Source organism: Pseudopodoces humilis, chromosome 18, assembly GCF_049639895.1.
Source record: "Pseudopodoces humilis isolate 2021_Gansu_Grassland_sample_001 chromosome 18, ASM4963989v1, whole genome shotgun sequence".
NCBI lineage: Eukaryota > Metazoa > Chordata > Aves > Passeriformes > Paridae > Pseudopodoces > Pseudopodoces humilis.
Window position 1 is genome coordinate 8,713,212 of NC_142217.1, and position 18,721 is coordinate 8,731,932.

General features: G+C 39.8%; 1 protein-coding gene across 3 annotated transcripts in view; it reads right to left on the bottom strand.

Moving 5' to 3' along the window:
- Positions 1-2,222: 2,222 nt before the first annotated feature.
- SHISA9 (shisa family member 9) overlaps positions 2,223-18,721 on the bottom strand; it is a 175,940-nt gene continuing 159,441 nt past the window's right edge. For all 3 annotated transcript variants that reach the window (XM_088064125.1, XM_088064124.1, XM_005522898.2), the window contains one exon: positions 2,223-2,636. In XM_088064125.1, coding sequence (XP_087920251.1) covers positions 2,269-2,636 — 368 coding nt within the window. In that variant the 3' untranslated portion in view covers positions 2,223-2,268. The remainder of the gene's footprint in view (positions 2,637-18,721) is intronic.

The following is an 18,721-nucleotide window of genomic DNA, read 5'->3' on the forward strand; positions in this document are numbered from 1 at the left end:
AGGAATGAGCCAGCAAGTTGGATTCACTTAGAATCAGTTTTATTGCCAGGTAAGAAATTCATAGTAATATAGTGAATACATATGTTTACAAATAAACATTCTTAAAAAACAAACAAACATTTTATTGTAGGAAGTATTATTGGTATCATAAACTCTGTAGTTAACAAGTATTAACACGGGTTTACTTACAGAACATACAGTTACTAAAATATTTCCACATAAAATATGTTCAAGTTACACAAAACCTGTGTGAATTAGAGTGCAGCTGTAATGTGTATCTAAAGCATATGGATTAACAGCAACATTCCATAAAGGGTCAAATTAAGTCAGCCAGTTGTAAAGGCAATAAAGATTAAAGGAATAAAAGTAAGATAGTGGAGAGTCTGGGTTGTGTGCAAAGTATTTGTCTTGTGGGCTTTGTCCACTTCTGATAGTCTGAAAACATATGATCATAAAATTTAGCAGCACACTTATAGAGAGATACCGGTGCTCTCAGGATGCAAATCAATCTTGATATAGCTAAAAAAATGGTATCTCTATTTAACCAGATTTCAAAATCTTAGCCCTTGCATCCTTGACTAAGCAGAAGCACTGACAGTTGAGTAAGAAATGCCACCTCCAATTCTTCTTAAAACATAACAGTTCTCTCTCCTCCCTGAATACTCTTCCAGACCTGATCTCCTGAAGAATTGACAGCTGGTGAGAATGCAACTGTAGTCGGACAGCTAGTTGGGATTTAGCCAAATGACTTGTGTTGGGGGAAGGGCAGGAATTTACTGAAAGACTGAATGCATTGCCTGCCATCCCATCCCAATTCAGTCTCTTTGTGGATGTGCTGAAGCCCAGGACTGTGAGTTTGCTACCAGTGCCCAGTTCAAGAGTGGTTTTACTCACACAAACAGGGCATCCTGCTCATCAGAATCACAGCCAAGACCATGAGTCCAATTGTTTATTTAGTTTAACCCCAGATCTCTGATGTTTGAGGCTGGACCGGCCTCTTCCACCACACAGCCCACCAAGAGGGAATGCCACTAGAGAAAGCCAAACGATAGAGACAATATACCAGATAACATTTACTTGAACTACAGAGAACTACCATGGCTAAAAGCAAATACAAAATGAGAGACTAGAGGGGAAAAGCTGAAACTGGGAAAATGAAGGAGCTGACTAAATAGTCTTGACTGTGCAACCACTGCATGGAGATGTAGTCCAGTTTCCTTTCAGAACAAACAGAGGAGGCTGAGCAGGGCAGAACCCTTGTCATCCTTAGCAAAACATGAGGAAATAGCTTAAAGGAACAGAGGGGTCACTTTGAAGAACAAGACTGTCATCGAACAATAGTAATACAGTAAAGGCACCACCCACGCTTAATTTCAGTCTGAAGCAGTTGAAGATAGGCAAAACATTTAGGTGAAGAAAAAATCCTGACAGTCTGCAAAGTGAGACTTGTTACCATCTGCCTGAAAACAGGAGGACTGAGAGGGAATATTCTGATGCCCTTTTCCCCCCAGCAGCTTTCTGTGTCATATGAAGTGTCTCTTCTTATTTTGGAGGTTCCCAAAAATTTCAAATCAAACGAAGTAAAGTGAAATGAAATCTTCTGCTGTTATCATCCTGCAGAATTCTCAACCAGCCAGAAAGGTCCCATATGCTCTTAATCATAACAGTCTTCATAAATTCCTTGTGAAAGTGTCTTTTCCCCTTATTGTATATATATTTTTTGCGTTCTCTATAGGATGGTGTGAAAGTACAATAATAGATGTTAGGGATCGTACCAAGATGTTTGCTCTCAGTTTTTCACAGGTCTAGTGATTATTAATAGGTTTTATACAAAATTCCTCTCTGAAATAATATATTACAGTATATTTTTCTCTCTCTCTTCCTCTGTCTCAAGGCAGGAACATAGTGTAAATGTTTAAGCAGACATAAAGTTTCTCTAGATTGTGCTACTTCTCATCATGGATTTTAGTTTCAAGTAAAAAAATTTAGTCACAAGGGTTTGTGTTCCATTGTGAAATACAAATGGAGTTTATAATTCAACCTTCAGTGTGTATTGCTGAATGGTATTAACCCACTCTTCAGCCTACAGCTGGCTGGATACCAAGAGTGTCCAAGGTGTAAGTTCCTTCTGTTTCCTCTTTTTTTTTGATTTCATATTTTTAAATTTTTTTTTTTGCCTTTCAGTTGAGTGTTTGTGTTGTGTATACATTTGTGTGTGGTTTTTAAAGGATTTCATTAGAAAAAAAAAAATAGAGAAAGAAAACAAACTCAAACAGTTACTTCTGTCTTGCTGTTGGTTATGAAGTATGGCTGTGGGCCCAAGTAGTGCTGGCTCCGGGTGGTCAGCGGGTCACTTAGCGTCGGGTCTCCCATGCCATGCTTGCCCTTGTTTGTGAACGCTTGCCGCCTCAGGGACGGGTCGTTGGGATCCCAGGTCTTGTAGTGCGAGTTGTAGCCCAGGGGGTGTGTGTGTATCTTCCCCATGCGGGATTTCCCATTCTGCCGGGTGAGCCCGCTGTCGATGGTGTAGGCCCTCTCGTCGTCCAGGCGCACCGGGTGGAGGGGCAGGCTCCCCTTGGCAGCCAGCTCGGCCAGGTGTCGGCGCTTGGTGTAGAAGTCATCGTTGACTTTGTCAGCTATTTGGGGTCAAAAGAGGGAGGGGACAAAAAGAATCAGTTGGACACAAGAAAAATGGTGAACAGTTTACAGTAGGTCTTACGCTACTTGCAGTTCCATCTGCAGACCTGAACATTCACAGGTACATCAGTAAGAGCAGTGCACACCACCTCCCAGCCCTTATTTTCACTCTCGAACAGAGTTTCAGGTGCTGTTGTGCCAGGCTTTCATACATGCAGACAAAACCCTGTTGGCCTTGAAGAAAAGACTGTCCCTTCCCCAAATCACTCAGGTTGTGTTGACATTTACATTATACGGAGAAGTTCTATGAATCTCATGGCTGTTCATGTCACATAGCATGGGAAATTTGGGAAGCCTACAGAAGTACGCAGGTTTTCCTGGGAATACTGAGGCATCTTGGGTTGCATGGTGTGTGAGAGCACATCCCTTTAAATGCAAAGTGACTCGTGGGTGTTTAACCCAGCCAGCTGCAAGGTCTGGTGGTGTGTGATGAGGTGGAGATGTTTTTGTTCACTAATGCCTCAGGGCAATGTTAAGAATGGGATCTGTTCTCCTAAATGATTGGAAGTTCACTAATGCTTTATGGGGCTGAAAATACTTTGGGTTGTTGAAGGTTGGGTATTTACCCTGTGATTTTACAGACCATGAAAATCCTAAATTCCAGGCTCCGACATCATTTTCTGGGGTCAGTGCCACTAAGAAATACAGCAACAGCCCTGCCAACAAATACTGCATTGCAGTTCTCATATCAGAATTCTGCCCTCTGTAATTTCCTAGGCAAGTGTCTTCCAGTGCACGCTTTTGCTCAAGTTTGTTATTACTGGCATTTATTTGGCCTTGCTTGAAAGTATGAACCACACTTAGGAAGCTAAAGGCATTCTGCAGCAATCTGACAACTAATTTCAATTTTGAGACTGGGGTTTAAGGAAAGCTTAACTGGATTTCATTTTTAAGATCTTTCCTTTTATGTAAAGAGTGTTTATTTTCCCCCTTCAAAAATTTGGGTGTTCATTTAAGATAGTTCCAAATACATAGATCAGCTGGCACTGTGTTAATGAGCAGTGGTGTGCTTGGAATATATATTGTGTCAGCCTGGATTTGACTTCTGCTCTGCCCTGGCTGGATCCATCCATTTTCCTTGAAGCCGTGCTACATAAGATTTCTCTGAAAATAAGTACATGTAGCTGTCTGTACAGCTCAGTTCTTCCACCCTTCATGAGGTTTTTAATTCCCTGCACTGTTTTTTGTAGCTTCCCTTTTCTGCTCTTACCCAAGTATTCCTAGGAGGCTTTTGTTGCACTTTGAATTTCCTCCTTGTCTCTAGTTCTGAACTGGATTTTTATGCAAGACAGGGAAAGTCCCAGGAGCATCATATTAATCTTCAAGATCAGGCTTCAGTTGTACATCCCCCTTGTCCTGGCCCCTCAGCAGGGAGGAATATTTATTATCTCATGACATTTTTTGTATAAATGACTGTGCAAGTGGACTATGCTCTTAAATCCTTAATTTTGTCATTAAAGAGGTGTTTCCTCTCCAATGGACTGAAATTGCTCATTTCTGTGCTGTCAGACTGGGCTTTGTGTGTTTTACCCAACTCCATCTGTTTCCTTTTTCAGTCATTGAGTGAATGCTTTTCTATAGCATACAGGTGTCTTCTGAAATGAAACTAATCACAGCATGTAGATAATGGCCTGCTCTCATTTCAGCCCAGGGTGTGCAGTTGCAATTGCTGATAGACCTGTCATGTGTTACAAAGAGAGTCTGTGAAGTTCTGCTTTGATTTTGGAGTGAGTTGTTTCATTTAGAGAGCTGTAATCTGAATAATCAAGAAGTTGTACCTATTTCTCCCTGAAAGAGCTGTTTCCAGTTCTACATGTGGCTTGTCCTTTTAATTTGTTAATATTCTCTGAATGTCACAGAACCATTATGAATAAAAACAGGGTAGAAATGCATTTGCATTGCTATTATCTCATTAATCTGTTATCATTAATTGAAAAAAATGGTTGCAGAAAAGTCACTGTGAATATTCACAGAAGTCTTTTATAAATTTTTACATCAAAGGCACTGCAGGCCAGCTGTTAGGGGAGACAGTTTCCATGTCGTATGACTTAGACCTTGGCTATTTATGAGAAGTCACACTAGCTTATATAATTTAAATTCAGCACAGTTAATTATGTCCAGCTTTTAACAGAGATACATTTGTATGCCTGTTTCACATTTAAATTAGTTTAATTTTGCATACAAAATTAAAAAACTTAGCTAATCTAACATAAGAATAGAGTTAATGTGTAAGTTTGTAGTTTTATCTTAGTTATGTTGCAGCAATTTGTCTTCTGTAGCCAAGATCTTTAATCAGCTGCAAGGTAAATAATGACTTCTTTTTCTAGAAATAGCAGTGGTGATGCAGCTATGTAAATAACGACCACAAATTGCACATATTTTTATTGCCTGACTTTTCCTGCCATTTTTCTCTTTGAGGTCACAACAAGTTCAAGCTACATCCTCAGTTTCTATTAATTTTTTCTCACTTGCACCTTTTCCTGCTGCAATGCTCCTGGGTCTCTGAATTTTATCAGATATTAGATGTGCTACTCAGATCTCCAGTCACACCAAGGATGGTGTCCTACAGAAGAGTAAATTGTATTTCTGTTGTATGTGAAGAAGACCTTCACTGTTGAAACAGGTAGGAAGAAATCAGCCTCACAAGGAATGTGCCTCTGACATGTTTGAAGTTGGTTTTGCTCTTGTTTATGCCATGTTATAATGTCAGATTTTAAACTCTTTGTTTCTGTGGAAAACGACAGAGAAAGTGAAAAGACTAATTCTGTAAATTTGGTTCCATTAAAGTTGCTTTAATTAATATAGTCCATAGTCCCTTTCAAGGGACTTCTCAGCTTTCCAGTTTCTCTGGAAACTGGGTTTGATGAAAACAAACCAGGATGTGAACTGTAAATCCTCATCAGCAAAGTCAAGCAGAAAGCTGGCAAACAGCTGCCAAGAGGCTGATTTCATGTTTTGTGTGGCAGTGCCAGTGTGGGAGAGCCACTGTGTTTGTCCTGATCAAGTAAGGCTTTGCCTGAGGACTCTTCCCTGTGCCTCAGAGTTCAGTGCTGGCAGTGAAAGGCAACCCTGTGCTGGATGTTTTAACCTCCTTTGATCCTATTTGCCTTCTGCTTGCACGTGCAGGTGTGCACGTAGGCACAGGTACAGAAATGGGGGGGAGGAGATACCCTGGAGCAAACAGGAGCAAAATCAGCAGTGATAAAACTGAATTGTTCAGTTGTTCAAGAGGGCTTTTGGCAGCTCTTAACACCATCCTTGATCTTTCATGCAGGTTTCCTAATAGCAGTGGGCTGTGCCCCATGTGAGTGACCTGATGCTACTACAGTATAGGAACAGGTTTTTTTACTTTCCATTCTCAAAGCAGAAAGGATTCAGAACAGCAATACTGAGCACGGTTTTGTAACAAATGTTCTACCAAGAAAAGTGTATTAATAGTACCCTGAAGCCAACTACTTTAAAAGTCAGCTGTGAATCTGAGGGAGTTTGTTTTTCTTCTTAAGCAGACCCTATAAATATTTTGTGGACTTTAAACATCCAAAGAGATATTTTGGAGTTAGAGGATGGGTTTTTTATGTGACCTTAGGTACATGACTCAACTTCCCTCTGCCTCGGTTTCACCTGCTGTAAAATGAGCTGTTAGCATATTGGAGGAGGTAGTTGTATTAGGAAGTTGAATTGCTACTTGCAGAGTATTCTGAGATTTTGGATTAAAGGTGCTATAGAAGTGCCTTTTGCATTGGCTTCTGTATTTTGATCAGTAAACAAATGATTTAAAGATATCTGCTGTGTTTGATAAAGGAGTAAAGAATTATAATCGAAACATTGCCAAATAATAATAGAAGAAGGGCTTTAATTCCAAGTATTATTGTGCCCATTCTTCTTGGTAACTAATTATAAAGATGTTCTCAGTTTCAATATTTCTGTAAGGCTTTTACTTCTTTAAGGTCCTGCACCCATAAATTTAGTTACTATTTGTCCTGGGGTGACTTTATGATACTGGTATCCCCAATCGTCTGGTTTATGTTAGTTGAGGTCCCTAAACTAGGACACTATTTTACTGTTCATCTGGAAAAACATGTTGAAATATTAATTTTTCTCCAACCTGAAGTTTGAGCCTGGCATGACGTGGAAGTCTCACATCTTTCTCCATAATCCATAGTTGTGTAACTAAAGCATGGAAACCAGCAAGTCTCTTACCAAGTAAATACCATGAATGAAAATGTGTTTTCTTGAATATCAGTGGCAAAAATCCTTGTGGCTGCCAAAGGGCCAGAATTTCTCAGCTTATTTGACTATAAGCTGTATTTGAGAGGTGGCCCTGAAACTATGTCATGTTCTATTTCCCAGTTTAAATAGTCTTCAATGTCACTGTGTAAACACTTGTGGCATAGAGTCATGTGGCCATGCCTTATCATTTTGAATGGTTACTTTTCCTTGTAAAATATTACAGGGGGTTTTAACTCTTTTCCTTACTGACAGTGCTCTTATCTGTGGGTCCATAAAATGGCTCTGAATACTCACACCACTTCTTACAGCTGTGGGAGAATGCAGAATTCTGAAAGACAACTCTGTCCTACAGTTTTTGTGAAAATAGGCACCTAGGAGTGGGAAGAAGCCTCTGAATTGAAAGAAGAGAATCCACAAAGGAGTGAACCTTTATAAAAGTTCTAAAGACACTAAAAAACCAAAACCAAAATCCCAGATCAAAATTTACATGTGAGCTTACAGTCACAGTCAGAAGCTATAAAAATATGTAGGGACACTGTTTCCCACTAGATGTTTACAGAAATGTTTGTAATTGGGACGTATTTTAAGAACTAGTTTGTGAAATGCAGAGCTTTATTCTAGCAAAAAAGACTGTATTTCAAATGGGCAAGAGATGCAGAAGCAAGGCAGTGGAAAGTGCTGATGACAGGACAGCAATGGAATTGCTAAGTGACACACCAGATTAGAGCTGAAATGAAGTGAGTGCCTGTTTGTGGGAGGTTTCTCTGGGACGCTGTCCCTATGTAATATACAGCAGTTTGTAACAAGGCTTTGCTCCCTCAGCCACGGGATTGCTGAGACCATGGTGTCATTACCTGAAGCTGTGGAAAACTTATATTTCTCTAAGTAATGGAAGTGAAAACTCAAGGAAAGACAGAAGGGTAATGAATCCTGACTCACACACATGAGACTTTTGCCCGGGGAAATACTGGGCTGCTGCCTCTGGTGGTGCTGTTGATCCTTTCTGAATGTGTGATTGTTTATTCATTTGCTTTTCCAAGCTAGCATCTAAGACAACATGTTCAAAGGCTTCCGGAACATAAACCAGCTCTGTGTTAGAGTTCTTGCAGGATTTCATCAGAAAATCAAAGAATTTGTACACTAGCACAAGTTTATTCTTGGGTGAGGGGCAAAACCTCACACAGATAGAGGTTGTATTAGCTGCCCCTAGGTGTGAATTGGATCCATGAAATTCACAGAAAAATGTCTTCCATACAATAAAACAAATATGTTTAAAAACAAATAAAACAAATGACCTGTGTTTTGAATTAAGGGGCTCAAAAACTATCATGAACCATAGAAGAATTTGCTCTGCATAATATGAAGTGGGTTGGAAAACAGACTGTGTGGGGAAATTTCAACTAGATAGGATTCTGTTGACAGAATGGGGAATGGGCAGGATGATGTGAGATCTGCCTGTGGCCAAGAGGAGGGAGTGTGATTGTTTCATGGCTGGTCACTGTTCTCATTTCATAGGCACTGGGGTGGCTCTATACAAGTTGGGGGAATTTTAAACCATACAAAATTTCAAGAAAGGGCAAATGCCATTTAAAATTATTGCAGCCCTCCTTCTCATTCTTGTATTGAGTTTTGAAAACTCAGAATTCTGCTTGTGGCCTGCATTGATTTCTGTCCTAAATACCATTTTGGTTTTTTCTAATACCATTTTGCCTTTATTCAAGACATTCTGAAAATGAAGACTATTTTATGTCTTTGAATTCTTTCCCATGGTTTTTATTTCCTACTACTGCCAGAAGTAAAACACATAATGCATCAAACCCCACATAAGTTTTGTGGAACCTACTTTTTGTGGCTCAATATTATTCCTCTCTTGGCCCCCTTTACCACTTCATCTATTTACTGATTTCTTACAGTGATCTGGAGAGACACCAAGCATCGAAAGACAAACCATATCAACCTTTTCTTCTCAGACATTGTTTGAAAAGAGCTTGTCCACCTCCAGACACAAGACTACATTTTGTTTTCCCAGTAAAATAAAATTATTTCAAGATATGAGACATGAAAAAAGAGAACTATGTGGGCCCAAGTATTTCTTCTCTTATTTCGATTATTTTCATGACAGTAAACTGGCCAGAATATTTCTGGGTTTTGAGACACATTAGGAATGATTTCAGATAGGAATGTAATTTGACTGGGTAAGTGAAGCCTCCAGTCTCAGCAATGCTCTTTAACCCCCACAGCAAAGTCTGCTGCCTGGCTGGGAACACTGGGACAGATCCTGATGAACTGCTAAGGCATCACACAGGATGTGTGCTCCACCAAAGCAGGCATGCCATTCCCTGGAATACAAGAACAGCCACATGTCTGGGAGCAGAAGTGCCCCTCTTCTGACAACATGCCAAAAAGCACAGCACTGCAAAGACTGGTTTTTTTCTTTCTTTTTTTTCCAAATGTTTATTTACTGTGTGAGTTTAGGCAGGTTTCTCCTTGGACATGTAAAACAGATTTTCCAGCTGGGCTTTGTATACTTGCCTGCATTGATTTACATAGTAAATTAAATTGCAATATTTATGATTCAATTTTGCAAAGTGCTACAGTGATATTGTCATTTGGTTTTGATCAAAATACTCCAGCCATACACACTCCAGACATTCTGCCTAACCTAGGGACCGGTGGCATGCAGATACTTGAATCTAAGCAGTATAAGAAAAACAAGACTTTTTCTGACTGACCAGAGTACAGGCTCTGTTAACCTGGAAAAAAGTGATGACTGATTCATGTTAAATTAACATTAGAATTGTAAATATTTTCAGGGAACCTGAAATCTGTTGCATGCAGACAGACAAAGATCACACTGCTTGGTTGTATCCTCAAGTGATTTAACATTTTAAATTCAAGCACCAACATGCTAAATTGTTGATTCTGTATTGTACAATGAGTGATAAATTTTAGAAGGAAGTAAGAGCACCAATTCTATTCTTGATCCAAGGGATGAAATTGTAAAAGAAGTCTAAGAGAATTATGTATTAAAATCTCTGACTTCTCTTTGAAAATGCAGCCAGTGGCTGTCCTATAAGTGTAAATCTGTTTTTTCAATATTTTTTTTCCTAAAGGCTCTAAGCTTGCGGCTTTCATGGCATCTACAACGGCAAATAAATATGAAAAGTGCTACTGTGAAATATTTATTTCATTTTATCTCATTTAAGCATATTTATCAGGGTTTTTTTTTTACTGGAAACCTTATATATGGTATGAAAACTTGCCTTTTGAAATAGAAACAACCTAAGGAATCATGCTGTCATGCTTAACTTCTGAATAAAGCATGACTGCAGCATAAACTGATTTAGGAAAGGAGGGTTTGGTTTGCTTTCTAAAATTGCTGTCCAAAGCCAAAGAGGTTAACATTGGGAGATTTTGCTTAAAAGGCTTCTTCCACTTCTTCCTCCAGTAATCTTGCTCGCGTTTTCACCAGCTGGTTGTTAATGCTTCTCAGGGTAAATCTGATTGTGTCAGAAGTTTTGCAACGCTTCCATACATCAACAACAATACAAAATTGTTTGTAACCTTTTTGGTTGGTGAGGACCTCCCGTTTGTTTAAGGGCGGAGCCTCCTAAGGATTGCAGGGTATGCCCGCTGTGCTTTTGGAGGAGCAGCGAGCAGTGCTGAGTGCCCAGAGCCCTTCTCCTGCAGCCAGAGCTCCCTGCAGCCAGGGTCTCCTGCAGCCAGGGCTCCCTGCAGCCAGGGTCTCCTGCAGCCAGGGTCTCCTGCAGCCAGAGCTCCCTGCAGCCAGGGCTCCCTGCAGCCAGGGCTCCCTGCAGCCAGAGCTCCCTGCAGCCAGGGCTCCCTGCAGCCAGGGCTCCCTGCAGCCAGGGCTCCCTGCAGCCAGGGTCTCCTGCAGCCAGGGTCTCCTGCAGCCAGGGCTCCCTGCAGCCAGGGTCTCCTGCAGCCAGGGTCTCCTGCAGCCTGCTCAGGGGTGCTTTGCTGCTGGGGGGCTGCACACAGGGGCGCTGCCCTGGCTGCTGCACACAGGGGGAACCCGGGGCAGGACAGAGTTCACCATCTTCTGCAGCGGGGTTAGCATCTAAAAAGCCTATTTGGTTTTCCTTCAGGTGTCAATTTACCTTATCTGATGTTGACTGAAAAAGCTCTGCTATTCCTGACCACATTTATTAGTAATAACTGTTCTTAGCATGAACATAATTGAATTTTCTTCTCACATGTCGCTGTTGGCATTCTTCTGTGTGCTCAATTTTGTTCTCAATTTTAATACTTTTGATTGATATTTTTGTTTCTTTTAGTATACTGCTGGTTATAACTCTTATACATATGTCTGAATCAGCTACAGATAAGCTGCAAATACCAGATGTGATAACATAGGAAGCTACATGAGAACACAGAGAACCAAATTAATTGTCTGAACGTGTAATTAATATGTGGTTTTAGTGCTGAAATAAACTTGCAATTTTATGCCTTTCAACTGCCATCATACTAGACTTACACTATTATTTCTCAACATGAAGAAAGGCCTACAGGCTTTTTGAATGGTACTGGTTAAATTAAAAAAATAAGTTCCAGTGATGTAATAGCTATTTTTTGCCTAATTTATTTTTATTTGTTCTGTTTCTTAACTGCTTTAATTTGAAAGGATTTTCAGTAATTTTTCTGCATTGAAGTTGATTTTTTTTTTTCCCAAAATGATTCTGGCATAAGTTGTTTCTATTAGAAAGTTATCTTTTATACTTTTTTCTCAGGAGGAAAAAAAAGAATGAAGTAATTTCATCACTATACTTATACATATTGAGTTCTGGATTTTTCTTCTCCTTTTCTTCTTTTCCTGTCTTCCTCTTTTGAGACTTGATGGCATTTGTATCATTAAACTCTTGAGCATGGTTGCCAGAGATTTCCAAACCAGAGATGTGTGTCAAACTGAAAGGAACTCGTGTTGCCTGGCAATTCCCAAACTTGCCCTGTCAGAAGAAAATGAATTTCTTCAGGTTTTCCTGCAGTTGGGCCAAGTCCAAGGCAGAGCAGAAGTGGTGCCTGCTCTGAGCAGAGCCCTCACGTAAGGCAGCAGCATCAGTGACTGACAGCCAGCCCAGGAAGGATTGGAAATGCAGCTCCCTGCCATGAATAGTTAATAGTGACACACCAGACTGCAGCCACAGAGCAGTGTACAGCTCGTCTCTCCCCTTTTCTCCAGGAATTGCAATCATATCAATTGCTGGCGAGAGTGAGCAGCAACAGTGCTGAGCAGCAGCTCTGCCTCCTCCCCTGTGGCAGGGCCCTGGCTGCTGTCCACAGTAGCACCTTCAATAGCCTAGAAAGCTTTGCAACCTTCCCACTTCAAAAACTACCTGTTGTACTTCAGATTTTCCTTAGAATGGAACCAAATTATATCTTTGTAGGTTGTTTTTTTTTTTAATGCAGCAGTATCTTAACTACTACATATCAGAATTTTTTTTTCAGCTTCTCTTTTCCCCTTATTATTCTTCAAATAAGCTGTTGTGGAAGGACTTTAGCAGAAATTAACTGTGCATTGCAAATCATGTTCCTGCTCTTTCTCCCTTCATGCCTCAAGCTCTTTGTTATTATAGTATGAATAAAGCAATGGTCTCTGTGACTTTTATATGTGCAATTTCTTAAAAACACATTTACTGTCTTTAGAGCCCCTTTTGCAGAATCAAAACAGCAGACAGATAATTGCTGCTATTTATATGATATTGTTAATAAGGGATTTATTCTCCTATCAGTTGTCTTACTATCTTTTCTGTTCATAGGTAATCCTGAAGAACGCTGCACTCTGCTTTTGACATATATCCATGTACAAAGCTGAAAGGTCTTAAAACGTCATATCCCATGTTGAACACAGCTGTGAAACTCTTCCTGCAAAGATTGTCATACATTACCTACAGAGCTAACAGTCCAGAGGGAAAAATGGGTGGAGTATGTTAAGAGCAAGGAGTGCAATGTGTAGGCTCCATGGTGGGAACTGGTAAAAGCCACACTTAAGATTAAATCTAGATTTGAGTTGGAATGCCACAGTTTATTTATCTGCAAATATTCACAGTTGTTTTCATACCTTTAGGATAAATCACTACGCTTAAATAATTGATAAAAAAATTTGCATTGCAGAATGAGAAGTATGTTTATACTGCAAAATAAAATAGTTACAGAGAGAGATCTTTAGGAAGGGCTGCAAGTGAAAATACTCAGCATTGTTAGGCTTTGTCATGGCGTGACCTGAGCCTTGTTTTTATTGGCTCACTTTTATTGCCTGAGCATAAAGTTTCACTCATGTCTTCACATCACTTAATGTGTAAAAAAATCTCATGCATAATTCATCAGCATTTCGTAAAAGTACATTGGAATAACCCATGCTTGATTTAGATTTACTTGTTTTCTTGGGGCCACCACTGATCCCCATGGATGGAAATAAACCTGGTTACTGTAAGCTTGTTTCCTCTGAAGGCTCTACCTTCAAGGCCAAAAGACAAGCAAAAGACAACAAAACCCCCACTCTCTAGCAGTCAGCTGGGTTTCTGGTACTCTTATTTTAGATCTCTCCATTATGTCTCACAAAAATGAGAAAATAAATTTTTGTTTCATTTTGATTCATTATCACATAATAAAGATCTTTAAAATCAATTAGTTTCCAGAAAACCAGCCTAATTTTCGGTGAGAGGGTATGATTTCTCTATGGTGCATAACTGATAGAATGTGGAGTGGTGTTTATAAGTTGAACTTTTATGAATGATTGGTGATGATTTAGTTTTCTCTATTTTAATGTGCTGCTAACAAAAAAAAAAAGAGGCTCTTCCTCTGTGGTAGGGAGAACAGGTGCCAAGAATATCAACGTCAAGAACAAGAACTTGGATGCACAGATTTGTCATGAAAAATAGGTTAAAATTTAATAAATTCTTACGAATATTTTTCAGCCATTACAAAACCAGGGAATGGGCCAATTTCAGAGAAACCAATTACTAGGTGTGAGTCCAACCCACAGAACTAAAAGTTGAAAGTTTAAACCTAAACTAAGTACACCTCATGGTCAGATTTCCTTTCTTTCACAAGTTCAGGGTGTTGCTAAAGTCTAAGAAAAGAACCAACATAGATGACAGTGTTTAAGAGAATCTTATTTTGGTCCTAAACTGTTTCTTTTAAAAGAAGGACTATTTGCAGTTTCCTTCCACCTGCCATGATGTCGCTTCTTCCAAGACCAACATATCCCCAAAGTTCACAAATCTGTCTGTTTGCCAAAGGATGGAATGGGCAATGGCTGCTTGGAAGTCTGAATGCTTAGAGCACAATTCCCCATCCTCAGAAAGAATATCCTCCTTTAGATTTTACAGTAAAATATTGTTTTTTTTAAAAAGCCAAAAAAGAATGTCAGCAAAGCGGATGATTTAGTTCAAAATACTGAGGCTCTGCACAAATGCCACATTTATAATTAAAACATGAGTACTTCACTGGAAGGAGAAATGACTGTTCCAGATGATAAAACAGGAAAATATTTTGATCAAGATTCTCCAAGCATTTAATATTTACCTATGACAGTGTGCCTTTGGGTATCAGAAACCAATTGGATAAGCAGCAGAGAAAATAATTAAATTATTTAGTGGAAGCAAGAAAAGGTCTTGTAATTTTATCTGCATGCACTGGGCAGGCTGTGAAATTTGCTGGGTTTCATCAGAAGACGTGAGTGAAACAGGCAATGCTCTACTTCCTCTGGCTGGGGAATGGGAAGGCTGAGAGAAGGTGCTGGCAGGGGGATTGGTAAAGCAAGGCTTGCTCTTGAGTGCTGCTCGGCTTTTCTCTTCTGCCTGAAGTAGAAATGAAGATTAAAATATGAAAGACTTCCCTAACAAATGAACACTCTAAAGCTTCAAATTCTGTAGCCACACTGGGCTGAGTAAATAATAATAATAAAGATACCCAGCTTTTATGTCACACTTCCTCAAGCCAGATCTGTAGTTCTAGGGTTGAATTGGGCAGATCGCCTAGTCGAGCATTATTTATGACACAGTACATACCTCTGGATATATGAAATAATTATCTGAATCACCCTCTGGATATTACAAGTGATGCTTTAATCTGTGCTTCCCTGTCAGTTTTTCGTGATGTTAAATCCAGTGAGATAGTCCTATGTTCCAGATTTTTTTGATCCATCTTTGTGTAACTGCTTATGGAAGTGGTAACTAAAAATTTATTTTGTCTTTGAAAAGAAAGCACAATTCCTTTTTAAGCCTTCCAAAGAAACATGACTATTTACCTCTCAGTGTAACAGTGTGATTGGTATAGGAAAGTAAATTAATGCAAACATATCATGTCAAATAAATCTGTAGTTCTGCTTTTTTCTAAAAGTAGACTGTATCGACCCCATGAATACATGGCAGGCATGTTGTGTGTTTCCTTTTTTCCAATTACAGTGTTTCTTTCCAGGCCAGAGCACAATGAACTACAGGGAATGGTATAGAGTCTCATGGTGAGAGTCAGATCTTGTACCAGCACAGTTACAGTCATTTCTATGGAAATTGAAGGTCTGAAGCTCGGGGGAAGGCAGCAACAAATTTCCCATCAGACAAGAAGATGGTTCAAAGATAAGAGCCCAGAGGTAACCTTAGGGTGATGTTCCCTTTGGATCCTTCTGTGTGCACAGAGGACACAGGACCAGGTCAGTTTGCTCATACACCTCACCTTTCTGGGGGAGTTGTTGCCTGGGCACACTTGTGGCCACACTACTTTCTGCCGGGACCTAACCAGGAGATATTTATTCTCTGAGTGCCATATTTGCAGAATCTCACTTTGCAGTTTTGCAACAGCAAGCAGAGCTGGATCACAGTCTATTGTTTCCTCTGGGATCAAAGAACTGTGCAGCTTCAAGAAATGCTGGGAGCTGTAGACTCAAAGATGCAATGGTGGATCTGCTGCCAATTATATCCTCCTAGCTTCACTATATCAAATCAATTAGATCTGATTTAATCCCACAGGAGACTAACAACTCTCAGCGTCAGGGAAGACTTTCTGGGTCTGCATTTCAGGAAGGAATGCTGTCCACTGTATTTTTATTTCTTTTTTTCTTGACAATGCCCAGTCAGATCTTCAAATGTTTGTGTGTCTGTGTGTGTGTGTGTGAGTGAGAAGGGAAGAAGAAAATTTATGAAAGAAATAGAAAATCATGTTAAACTGTAGAAATATTTGTATTCTCAATTTTTACTTGCATGTCTGTGAACCTCTCCAGCAGCTGAGTGACCATTTCCCCAGTCCTCCAGGATTTAGAAGTTGGGTTTGGGGTGTTTTTTTCATTCCTGCAAGAAGGTCTAAAGATATTTAGTGACTTTGCACTCCCTGAAACTCAGGAAAGAAAATTAACTGTTACTGAGCAGGGCTTGCAGAACAGTGTGACTGAATAATTAACAAATAACTCAGGATAATGAGGCCAGTTTGAGCTCTAGGAAACTCTTAAGCATCAGGATGGACTACAACTCTTACAGTTTAGCAGAGTGGAATTTGAATTTGGACTGTTCATGCTTTCCAAATGAATGTCCAAATGATGTGCATAAAAATTTGTGATGAGCTACCTTTGGATGTCCTGGGACTTTAATTTCATGAAGGTGTTCAGCTACAAGATCTCCATCCACTTGTAGCTTTGGGCATGTCAGTATTGCTTAAGTGAGCAATAACCATTTAAGCATGGAGTAAAAACATGGTTGATGAACTGGAAATAAGAATAATTTATGCAGAAAAACCTCTTTCTGCACTTTTCACATAAATAATCAAATACTGTAATAACACTGAAGGAAATCAGGATCATGTAGTCTCAGGTGACCAAAAAATTGGAATTTCTAAGTACTGGGTGTTTATTGCGACATGACATTCTGGACACTTCTGCTGGGACTGGTCTTGGAGCTCGTTAACCCTTTTCCTTCAGACAGTCTCTCACATTCTGAGGTGGGAAAAATTTAGCACTGCTGACAAGAGATTCTGTGGATTGAAAATGGAAAATAATGGATGAACACAGTGCACCTAACCATAAGTCAGATCAGTCAGCCAGGTAGGCTAGAGATGCTAGGAGGTAAGTTTCTTATCTATTTGTTCAGGAAATGTATGTTCTCTATCTCATTTTCAATTGGTCCTCTGCCTTCTGCTGCTTATTCCCTGGTGGTGTGTGTGCCAAGGTAGAAGGAGAGTAAAATCCTAGTGCAGTGAGGAAAACAGTAAGCATATCTCAACTCACCAGTACATTGCTGTACTCCAGGCACTCATCTGAGAATATAAAAGAAGCACAGAATGTCCTCATGTCATTCAGAGATGTAAATGCCAGCAGGCAGAAAGGGGAAAAGGTGAATTTGGTCAACAGCCATGGTCAGCACTTAAGGAATTCTGGAGGCTGCAACAAATAAAGGAATTCCTAACAAGAAATGAGGAAAACATCCTCTTCCATTGAGTGTAAAAGGGTCTGGTTGTGCACTTTGAGCTTGTTCAAGTAAAAATACTTGGCTTTTTAAATAAAATGCATCCACATCAGCCTTTGCAACTCTCTCCTTCTCTGTGGTGCTGAACCAGACACTGCAATGCACACACTGCACTGCACACATGCATGAACAGTCCAATGTCCAACCACATTCTGCTAAGCTCTGTCACTTGGAGTGTGTGGTGTAGCTTTCAAATTGCTTCCTGGGGATCAGCTTGCTCTCACTACCAAGAGACTATGGGTCATTCTTACTCAGTAGCACAATGCAAATTAATAGCATGGGCACTGTTGTCTCTTGATTTCACAAGCACTTGAATCTTTACTGAAGTTAATGGAGAACCTGAACATGATCAAAACAGAGATTAATGTGATTTGCTACTTTTCTATAAACTGAATTTTCATAGGAGACAGTCACCAAGGAACAAGTAGCTTACTTCTAAAATTAGCCAATTTTTTAGGACATCTGTAGTTCAGAAGAAAGCAGCTGTGTAGAAATTAATTTAATAGTGCCTCTGGTAAAGCTTCACTTTTTCAGTTATCTAAATTTCTTACCACTTATAGCCACATTCTGATGAGGGATATTAATGTACTACAGCTACAGTTGCTACAAAACATTAGAAATGCTTCTTCCTCCAACCCCTTATTAAAGAAAAGGGTTAAGCACAGTGGAATACACTCAAACAATGGGATCATGCAGAGTAAGGGGCACATGAATGAATGTGGTTTGCCTTAAATGCATGGAGAAATATAGACCACATCCCTTATTAATTTTTTCTTGTGGCAAATGAATTCACCCTCAAGCCACTATCAATGAATGCAAAAGGGAATGGACTACACACACACATTAATCTGCTGTGGGGATCCATAAATTCAAGACTGAATGTTGGCAGGCAAAAAATGCCTTTGCCCTGTGACATGAGGTCAGGATGAACTCAGTCTATGTCTGGTTGTTCAAAAGATGTTGTCAGGTTAAATTTGTATTGGTGGGCTTGATATCAGCCAGCTCCTCTTTCCTGTCAGAGCTCTGTGAAAGCCAGCATGAACCCTGCAGTCTGGAGAGCTGGCTGTCAGCATGGTCACAGACCTAAGCCTGGCTGGCATCATGGAAAAACCACTTTGTGACCATAGGATGTACTCAAGAGGTACTCTTGGGAGGAATCAGGGCCTTGAGAGTCTGAAAATGGTTGAAAACTCAGTGTATTTAGTTCTTGTTCCGTAAGTCCAGACAGAAGATGTGAATGTGCAACAGTTTCAAAACTTCCTTTGTTTTCTGCTGAGAAGTTTGGATCATGATGCAGCACTTTTATACTTTTGAAAATTAAC